The sequence below is a fragment of the Carlito syrichta genome, unplaced genomic scaffold (genome assembly GCF_000164805.1).
Source record: "Carlito syrichta isolate Samal-C Ts95f unplaced genomic scaffold, Tarsius_syrichta-2.0.1 Scaffold315771, whole genome shotgun sequence".
In the NCBI taxonomy this organism is placed as follows: Eukaryota; Metazoa; Chordata; class Mammalia; order Primates; family Tarsiidae; genus Carlito; species Carlito syrichta.
The window spans coordinates 360409-371292 of record NW_007259867.1 but is presented as its reverse complement, the minus strand read 5'-3'; the positions used below and the strand labels follow the sequence as shown (position 1 = coordinate 371292).

The window sequence follows — 10884 nt, the reverse complement described above, 5'->3', positions numbered from 1 at the left end:
CAACCAGGTGTGGTAGCGCGTGCCTGTAGTTCCAGCTACTTGGAAAGCTGAGGCAGAAGGATCGCCGGAGCCCCGCAGGTCGACGCTGGGGTGGCTGTAAGTGTACCGCTGCACTCCAACCTGGGCAATGGAGTGAGACTCCAACTCTAATTAATTAATTAATTAATCAATCAATCATGGGGTCTTTTGGGTTCCCCCTTGTAAATTCTTGTCTGTCTCACAGAAAATAAATTCCTTGATCTTATATTCTCCTCCGGCAACTGCTCCATCTCTCTAGACAGCCAACTTTCTCAAAGGGAGTAACTATTCTCCTAGACTCCATTTTTTTCATATCTCTCTCTCCTTTATGTGCTCTTACCTGGCTTCTAGTACCATTATTCCGTCAAATCAAATCGCCTTTTCTAAAAGCACCAATCACATCCATTTAATATTTAGTTCTTATCTTTCTTGACCTGCTAGCATCATTTGATCCTGTTGACCTTTCCTTACTTTTGAAATATCATCTCACTTTGACTTTTTTGATACCATGCTTTCATGATTGCCTCTTCTACCTCTTGTCATTCTTTCTCAGTCTCCTTCACCCAGTCATTGAATGTTAAGTTTCCCTAATGCTCTTCCAGTTTCTCTTCTCATTCTGTTTCCTCGCCCTAAGTGATGCTGTCCAAGCCCACAATTTTCTTATAAGCCCAAATGTGCCACAGGACATTTACACATGGTGTTTTCTTTCTTTCTTTCTTTTTTGAGTAGGAGTCACACTCTGTTGCCTAGGCTGTAGTGCAGGGGCACACTACTCATGACCACCACAGTCTCAACATACTGGGCTCAGGTGATCCTTCTGCCTCAGTCTTCCAAGTAGCTAGCCCTACAGGCACGCACCACCACGCCAGCTATGTTTTTTTTTTTTTTTTTTTTGTAGAGATGAGGTCTCGCCAAGTGGCCTAGACAGGTCTCAAACCTGTGGGCTCAGGCAATCCTCTCACCTCGACCTCCCAAAGTGCTGGAATTTAGGCATGAGCCACTGCGCCCAGCCTACACATGGTGTTTTCTTAACGTAGTATGCTCCCTCAGACTGTTCCCTAGCTCATTATAGAATTATAATTTATTCATCCTTTACCTCAAAGTGAAGATACCACTTTCTCAGAAAGCCTTACGCAACCTACATATTCATTTGGCACCTCTGCAGCACTTTTGCAGTTATAACTTACATGTATTTGTGTGATTTACTAAGTAACAGGCTCTCACATTGGAGGTAAGTTCCATCATGACAAAGACTAGACTTTTTTTTTTTTGAGTTGGAATCTCACTTTGTCATCTAGGTTGGAGTGCAGTGGCATACTCATGGCCACCCCAGTGTCGACCTGCTGGGCTCTGGCAATCCTTCCACCTCAGCCTTCCAAGTAGCCAGAACTACCAGACACGTGCTACCATGCGCAGCTAATTTTTTTTTATTTATTGTAGAGACAAGGTCTCACCAAGTTGCCCGAGCTGGTCTCGAACCCGCAAGGCTCAGGCAATCCACTCTCCTTGGCCTCCCAAAGTGCTGAGATTACAGGCTGAGCCACTGAGCCTGGCCTAGACATTTTTTTAAAAAGTATCATTTTCCCCTTGCACTTAATGAAATGCTGAGTACATGGTAGATACCTAGCAAATAATTGTAGAATGAAATAACTGAATAAATAAACATTCGAATAATGTGTCTGTAAAATATCAAAATGGGGGTTTCCCATTCATAGTTAAATATGTGGTTTTGGAGCCATGAGAAAGGTCTGGGTTGGAGAGATTAATTTGGAATCTAATTGCCTTTAAGTGGTAGTGAAAGCTGTAAGATTTCCTGGAGATACTTACGGATAGTCAAGAGTGGAAAGAGGGCGAAAACCTGGGGAACATCCACATTGAATAAACTCAGGCAGATGGAAAATGAACCATGCAAAGAGGCTGAGACTGACTCTGCCGTCCACACTGCAGATTTTCCTTGGCAGTACTAAGGCCCTTTAGGCTAACAGATTTCACAACCATATATTTGGGTCAGAAAATATGTTATGGCATCTATAAAGGAACCAAATCTAAATCTCATTTGAACAATTGCCTTATTAATTAATAATTATACTATAATCACTAGTACTAATAACGATGTAATTATTATTAATAAGCTTGACTTAATATCAGTAACTGCAGTGAGGAATTAAATATCTTTTAAACATGGCTAATATATGTAGTAATTTTATATATTATGGTTTATAATCTTTTGGAACTATGCTTCTAAAAATTTGCCTAAATGTAAATGATATGCTTAATTTTTCTCTTTTAGCCTGAAAGTACTTTACTAATTATCTGTGAAAACGGCTATGTTCTCGAAGCTCCACTTCCAACCATAAGGGAAGAAGAGGATGACCATGTGGTCTCCTATGAAATCAAAGACATGTGCATAAACTGTTTCCATTTCTCAAGCGTCAAATCTAAGATTCTGGTATGGAATATTCTTGGAGCATTATCTTCTAATATTTTTCTTTCTTTCAAATATAAAATACCCTGTGTTGAGTGCTGGGGGAATACTAAAAAGAATAAAACACAGGCCCTAACTTTAAGGAGTTAAGAATCTGGTAAGAAAGCAGATAACTATTAGAAGGCAGTGGTGACTAGACACTGACATCAAAGAGCAAAGATCAAAATCTTAGGTGTGTGCCCCAGGGAGAGAGGGTTATGATGGAGGGGTGGAGGAGGTCAAAGATGGTGTTTGGAAGTGACATTTAGTACTCAAAGAGTAGTAGGAATTTTGAGAGTGAAAATCTGGAGGATGGCAATAAAGCCTGGGAGAACATCCCGACAGAGAGCAGAGTTGTGAGAGTTTTCAGGAAAAGAAGAGTGGACTGGTAAAATAGAGGGATGCAAATTGTAGAGGGTTGCAGCAAGAATCTGTGACCAGTGCATGGGGCTCCTTAAATGCCAGCCAAGACATTTTGGTTTAGACCACTGGAATCCATTGTGAGGTATGAGGAGGGGATTAGTGTGATGAAACAATATAAATAAGGACAAGAACTCTGAAAAGTATATAGATGAAGAGGTAAAAGATGGGAAGGCAGGCATATCAGTTTTAGGGGGCTTTTGCAATGAACAGTTGATAAATGATGAAGGCCTAGATCACAGTGTTACTAAAGTCGGAAACGACTTTCCTCATAGACTATTTCAGTTCACCTAATTCCTGGGTTGACACTATAAGAGAAGCTGAATTTAGCTTCTCTATTAGGAAAAAATGACCAAATAATTTCTATAAAACCAGAATCAATGGAAGTAAAGCAAAAATGACACCCGTGATTTGAAAGTTGTAATGATAAAAATATATCCTCACATTGATAATTGTTTTTAAATGTTATTGTTTGTTACAGAGTTATGAATTTTTCTAGAACACCATCTTCCCTCTTTTGTCATCCCCAATAGTTTACATGAATGAATAAGTTACAGTGGTTTTCATATCTTCTTAATGTTTCTTTTAAAAGAGATCAATAGAAATTGAAAAGAGAGAGAAACAAAAGAAGTTGGAGGAGATGGCAAAGGAAGAAAGGAGGAAGAAGCTAGCAGCAGAGATGGGAAAAGATGGGGAAAAAGAATTCCAGGAGGAGGAGGAGGAGGAGGAGGAAGAGGAAGAGGAGCCATTACCTGAAATCTTTATTCCATTAACCCCTTCTCCCATCCTCTGTGGATTTTACTCCAGGCCAGGGAAGTTCTGGATTTCTTTGGTAAGTAATAATTTTTGTTTTAACCTTATAGTTTATAGTCATTATTTATCACCACATTCTTTCTTACACTTATGTTAAGATTTCACTTATTAACTACTATTGAAGTTGCAATGAATGAATGTGCATTACAGTTGTTTTTCTATCATCTTGACATCTCTTTTATATGTCTACTTGCGCTATCTATTATCATCTTGACAATCATACATGTTCCCAGGCAAGTCAAGAGGGAGAATAATCAAGTGTAGAAAGGCAAAGGGCTAAGTGGTTTCCCAGCTGAGACTGGAATATCTATTTAAGTCCTTTGCCGTGTTTGAATTGATTGCTTTGATTGCTTTGTTGTTGTTAAATTTTAACTCTGTTCTTTTTTTGAGTTGGAGTCTCACTCTGTCACCCAGGCAGGCTCACGACCAACGAAGCCTCGACCTGCTGGGCTCCAGTGATCCTTCTGCCTCAACCTTCAAGTAGCCAGAACTACAGGCGCATGCTACCATGCCCGACTAATTTTTTTTTTATTGTGGAGATGTGGTCTCGCCAAGTTGCCTAGGTGGGTCTTGAACCCGTGGGCTCAGGCAATCCACTCTTCTTGGCCTCCCAAAGTGCTGGGATTACAGGCTGAGCCACCGAGCCTGGCCTTTCAATTTTCAATTGCCTTGTCTTTCTTAATATACCTAATTATTTTTTATTGAGTGTTGGACCTAGTATGTGAAAAACAGTAGAGATAGCTTGAGTCTCTGTATATTGCTGTTATCTCCTGGAGGTTTATTTTTGACTCTGGAAAGCGACTATAAATCCTAGATCACTTTAATTCAGTCAATGACTGAGATAACTTGAAATTAGGCTTCACTTCCTGAGAGTTTGTTTCCTCTTTACTCATACACTTAGGGTGTATCACTCTGGAATTTCAGTGAAAAGTTCAGTGGAAAGTGTGTTTACAGTGATCCTTCTTCTTGAAGGACCTGAGAATTCTTTGCTTTTCCATAAGCTTGTGAGACTACAGATAGTCCTCCTTAGCTTCTTAGCCTTTCAGCTACCTCTTCAAGAACTGACACTTCCTTTAGAGAGAAAAGCAGTGAGAAATGCCATGCTCACTTCTGGCTTTTTCTCTCTTCTGGATCTTGCTGTCTTGGAAGCTTTCCAATGCCTTCAAACACAATTTTTAAAAAAAATTGTCCTGGTTTTCCTCGGTGAAAGAGTTTTGCTGAAATAATCTAGTTCATTGTCAGAAGTAAAAACTTGGTAATTTGATTTTCAAAGGTGATCATGTTGTTACATTCCTTCTTATGTATTCAGTTATTATTCACAAAATTGTTCTGGCTTTTAATTTATTCCCTGTAATAAGGGATCTCTGGTCTATATAGAAAAAGAAAGGAAATTAGAATTGGAACAATATAGCTCTTCCATTTATGATCACTTATCTTCTTACTAGATGGGTAAATTTTTCCAAAATACCCCTTCTTGGAAAATTAAGTGTTTGAAGTTATCCTTGTCTGAAAACTAGCTGTAAGAACAAGGACCTACAAAAACCTTTTATTTAATACTGTTTGTTCAGAGTAGTACTTGAAGAAATAAAATGGAATTCAGTAGGTTGTAAGAGGTGTTTTCTCTCTTGTATTGGCTTTTTAAGTGGAAACAAATCATTATAAGACTGCGTTATTATTGTAATTATATAGTTGCATATAAATGGACAAAGGAGATGTTTTATAGAAATAATAAACCTATCCATGCCAGGTGTGGTGGCTCACACCTGTAATCCCAGCACTTTGGGAGGCAGAGGCAAGAGGATTGTTTGAGCCTAGGGGTTCGAGACCAGCCTGAACAACATGGAGAGACCTCGTCTCTACCATAAATCAAAAAGTCAGCTGGGCATGGTGGCACTTGCCTGTGGTTTCATCTACTTGGAAGGCTGAGGTGGAAGGGTCCCCTGATCCCTGTAGGTCAAAGCTGTGGTGGCTGTGAGTGTGCCACTGCACTCCAGCCTGGGCAACAGAGTGAGACTCCAACTCAAAAACAAACAAAGAAATCTATCTATAGTCATGGAAATCATGTAGAAATAGATGTTTTAAAATTTAAAATAATCAAAAAATCATCATGTACTCATATGTGTTATGTTCAAGTACCACCCTCTGTGTTATTTGTCTCTTCCAGGGTGGCTATGATTCTGGTTTTCTGTATCACTGTGAATTCCCTCCTTATGATGAAAGCAGTGATTTCAAGGAACAGAAAGATGAACCTTTTGATTTCCGCTTTCTTGTGGATACAGAGGATAATCCTATTCAAACTATCACTTTCAAGTGAGTAGAATTTCAAAAAGCTTTAAAAACCTATAACTCATTAGTGTTTATGTTTTGTCCATTATGGATATTGTCAATTTTTAGAGATCCATTCAAATGAAGGGATACCCAAGTAATATTTGGTTAAATAAATCAAACGAGTGGAGTCAAACCAAATCCTGAAATTATATTTAAATCCCTCATCAGATAGTCAGAATTTTTGTTTATTCTACAATTGAATTGAATGGATTTACCTTCTGTTACTTAGGAAGATTCTACTACATGGTCAGATAATCAATGCTCAGGATTAGAGCTATTCTGGAGAAATCACAAATGCAATCATTAGCCCTTTAATAATTGAGAACTGGGCATATATGTTAGTCATTCTGAAGACCAAATATATTAACTCCAAATTTTAAGTTGGCTTTCTTCTCTGTCCTTTTGAATACATTTGCTATTCTCTATCCTTTTGTATAAGTTTGCTAGGGCTGCCACAACAAAATACCACAGATTGGGTGCGTAAACAACAGAAATTTGTTTTCTTACAGTTCTGGAGGATAGAGTTCCAAGATAAAGGTGTCAGCAGATTTAGTTTCTCTTGAGACCTCTCTCCTGGACTTAAAGATATCTGCTTCCTTGCATGGTCTTTCCTCCGTGTTCATGCCATCCCTGGTGTCCCTGTGTGTGTCCTTATCTCCTAAGGACACCTGTCAGACTGGATCAGAACCTACCCTAATATTCTCATTTTAACTTAATTTAAAGACCCCATCTCAAAAGACAGTTACATCGTGAGGTACTAAGGATTAGGGTTCCAACATATGGATTTTAGGGGTACACAATTAAGTCCATAACATCTTTGTTATTAAAAATGTCAATTAATTTAAAATTAAACATTATTTTCAGATTAGTAGGAAAAATAATTTACTTTTTTTTGTTTCATAGCATTAACCAAATTATGATGTTTTGTGGAATGAAAAATGGAGCAATTCGAGTCTATATTCTAAGTCAGAATGATCCTTCCCTGACCAGTTTAGTGAACTACTGGCACTTCAGTATGCATGACAATAATTATGGATGTATTAAAAGCCTTGCTACTAGCTTTGATGACCGTTTCTTGGTGACTGTTGGAGCAGATAGTAATATCTTTGTTTTCAGCATTTTTTCTGAACTTATGTTAAGAACAGACATCAAGGCCAAAGTGCCATCTCCCAGGGTATGTAACTAATCAGTTAATAACAAATTTTGTTTTTAAATAGTGATGTTAAAATTGTTCATATTCTTTAAAAATTGAAAGCTATTTAGACACATATGCCTTGTAGTCTAATCTTTCTGCCAGTGTTATAATTTTGACTTTCTGGTGCTTCTATCTATATGAAATAAATATTGGTTGGGTATAGTGGCTCTTGCCTATAATCTCAGTACTTTGGGAGGCCTAGGCAGTAGGACTGCTTGAGCTCAGGAGTTCAAGACCTGCCTGGGCAACATAGTGAGATCTCGTCTCTACAAAACATTTAAAAATTATCTGGGTGTGGTGGTGTGCACCTTTTTCCCTAACTACTTGAAGGGCTGAGGTGGAAAGATCACCTGAGCCAGGAGATCAAGGCTACAGTCACTGCAGTCCAGACTGGGCAACAGAGTGAGAGCCAGACTCAAAAAAAACCAACAACAACAAAAAGAATAACCAAAACAAATGAATAAATATTAAAGGTGTTAAATTCCTCTTATTATTAAAAGTGTAGAGTTCCCAAGATTGAAAAAGAATGTATCAATTTTTTCTGTATCAATCACTTTCTTTTTTTTTTTTTGAGTTGTAGTCTCACTCTGTCGCCCAGACTGGAGTGCAGTGGCACGCTCGCGGCCACCGCAACCTCGACCTGCTTGGGCTCCAGTGATCCTTCTGCCTCAGCCTTCCAAGTAGCTGGAACTACAGGCGCTCGCTACCACGCCTGGCTAATTTTTTGATTTTTTGTAAAGATGACGTCTCGCCAAGTTGCCCAGGCGGGTCTCGAATTCGCAGGCTCAGGCAATTCACTCACCTCAGCCTCCCAAGACGCGGGATTACAGACTGAGCCACTGAGCCCTGCTATCAATCACTTTCTTAATCAAAGTTTCTTGTTTCCTTTTCAAAATACACAATTTTTTCAGATATATATTTTATTTTTCATTTATTCATTCATTCATTATAGGGACATGCATAGGATGTATACCATAAGGTATGCATTTATAAGACGTTTTAAAAATATTGTCTTTAGTTTAGAATGTGAATGTGACAAGGCAAGGTCATCATCAAAGATTCAGTGTAAATTATTCTATTTTAAGGCAGAATAGATCATTTGTATAGATTATTTATTGACTTTGTGTCTTGCCATAGAACGTGAATTTTCTTTTTTCCTTCTTCCTTTTTTTTTTTTTTTTTTTTTGTGAGTTGGAGTCTCCCAAGCTGGAGTGCAGTGGCATGCTAACAGTCACCGCACAGCCTCGACCTGCTGGGCTCAGGCTATCCTTCCACTTCAGTCTTCCAAGTAGCTGGAACTACAGGCACAAGCTACCATACACAGCTAATTTTTTTTTATTTACTGTAGAGACGAGGGCTTACCAAGTTGCCCAGACTGGTCTCGAACCCCTGGGTTTAGGCAATCCACTCGCCTTGGCCTCCCAAAGTGCTTTCTTAAGTTTTAAAACAAAAATTATTAGAGAAAGAGGAGAAAGATAGAGGGACATGCCAGAAGGAGTTGGCATGGGTAAGAGAGAAACCCAGCTTTTTGCTGTTGACAAAAGGCCGGATATACCTATTTATCAATTAATATGTTAATGAGTAGGCGGGAGTGTCTGCTCCAGGGGGATTACCATCTCTCCACCTCTGATGGGTGAGGGGGTTGGGTGGCCTGGTTCACAATGAATCCACATTCTAGCTTACACAGTGGTTAGACTTGCAGACAATATGTCTGGATGCTTTCTTTTCTCTCTCTCTTTTTTTTTTTTTTTGAGTCACACTGTCACCCAGGCTGGAGTGTAGTGGCACGCTCATGGCCACAGCAGCCTTGACCTGCTGGGCTCAGGTGATCCTTCCTCTTCAGCCTTCCAAGTAGTTGGAACCACCGGCGCGCACCATCATGCCCAGCTAATTTTTAAATTTTATTTTATTGTAGAGATGAGGTCTCGCCATATTGGCCTGACTGGTCTTCAACCTATAGGCTCAGGCAATCCTCTTGCCTCCACCTCCCAAAGTGCTGGGATTACAGGTGTGAGCCACTGTGCCCAGCATATCTGGAGGCTTTCTAAAAACTACCTACAAGAACCTGATTTGTCTATTATCAAAGTGATTCCTTTGGATAAAGCCAATATTTAATAACCCTTAAAATTCTTCCAAAGATTTAAGGAGCTATATTAGAAGATTATGTGCTGGGCTCGGTGGCTCAGCCTGTAATCCCGTGCCTTTGGGAGGCTGAGGTGAGTGGATTGCCTGAGCCCGCGGGTTCGATACCCATCTGGGCAACTTGGTGAGACCTCATCTCTACAATAAATTAAAAAAAAACTAGCCGGGTGTGGTAGCACGCGCCTGTCGTTCCAGCTACTTGGAAGGCTGAGGCAGAAGGATTGCCGGAGCCCAGCAGGTGGAGGCTGCGGTGGCTGGGAGCAGCTCCAAAAAAAAAAAAGATTATGTAATTCCTATGAACGTGTTGGCTTCCCACTTAACAGGTAGCCTACTTCTAAAGAAAACACAAATAATGTAGGAAGATATGAGCAGGTACATTTTCTTTTCTTCTAATTGAAGCAAAATTTGGGGTAGGGGCTGGTGTTTAAAGAGGGTCCATCTCAAAAAGAGGAATTCCAGAAGGGAAAGCATATGAACAAGAAGAAAATCTTGTATCTATCTACCTAGTGTCAGCCCTTTCTATAAAAATTCATATTGGAGAGAAAAAAATTATTCTACATTTGAATAATAATGTTCTTTTATTTGTGGCTGCAATCAATATTTCTTAAATCACTGAAGCAGATTCAGCTTTTAAAAAGAAAAAATTGGAAAGATTTTATATATTTATTTTTTAACCCACAAAATCTATTAAGCTCTGCATAGGTTTGAGGTTCTTACCTTACTATACATTAGAAACAACTGAGGATCCCTAAAAGTACAGATGCCTGAGCCCCACCCAAGAACAATGAAATGAGAATCTCTGAAGGTGAGGCCCAGGCATCAGTATTTTATAAAGTATCCTTCACATGATTCTAACATGCAGCAAGAATTGAGATATTGATATATATTTTGGAACTGTTGGAAGCACCTTTGTTCAGCTCAACCTTATTGCAAACAACTGTGACCAGGAGACAATTGGCTAAGTATCAGTATCAGATTCTGAAAATCACACAAATATTAGAGAACCAAGGGACTTAGCACTGACCAATAAAAGAATAAAAAATAAATGAAATTCAATAAATTGATGTCCTAAGTGATTTATAGTAAGTACAATTTATTAGCTATCATTGTGTCTCTCTCTCTCTCTCTTTTTTTTTTTGTTTTTTTTTTTGAGTTGTATTCTCACTCTGTCACCCTGGCTGGAGTGCAGTGGCACACTCACTACCACTGCAGCCTTGACTGGCTGGGCTCAGGCAATCCTTCCAGCCTTCCAGGTAGCTGGAATTACAGGCACGTGCCACCATGCTAGGCTAATTTTTTTGATTTATTGTAGAGACAAGATCTTGCCATGTTGCCCAGGCTGGTCTCAAACCCCTGGGCTCAGGCAGTTCTCTTGCCTCAGCCTCCCAAAGTGCTGGGATTAAAGATGTGAGCCGCCGGACTTGTTGGCTCAGCCTGTAATCCCGTGCTTTGGGAGGCCGAGGTGAGTGGATTACCTGAGCCCACGGGTTCGAGACCCGCCTGG

At 39.6% G+C, this 10884-nt stretch overlaps 1 protein-coding gene across 1 annotated transcript in view; it reads left to right on the top strand.

Moving 5' to 3' along the window:
- LOC103275825 (cilia- and flagella-associated protein 44-like) overlaps window positions 1-10884 on the top strand; it is a gene marked incomplete at its 5' end in the record, with an annotated part of 78393 nt that overhangs the window by 23288 nt on the left and 44221 nt on the right. The window contains 4 exons of the mRNA XM_008073229.1: window positions 2309-2467; window positions 3495-3734; window positions 5880-6025; window positions 6947-7217. Of these exons, the coding sequence (XP_008071420.1) occupies window positions 2309-2467; window positions 3495-3734; window positions 5880-6025; window positions 6947-7217 (816 nt within the window). The remainder of the gene's footprint in view (window positions 1-2308; window positions 2468-3494; window positions 3735-5879; window positions 6026-6946; window positions 7218-10884) is intronic.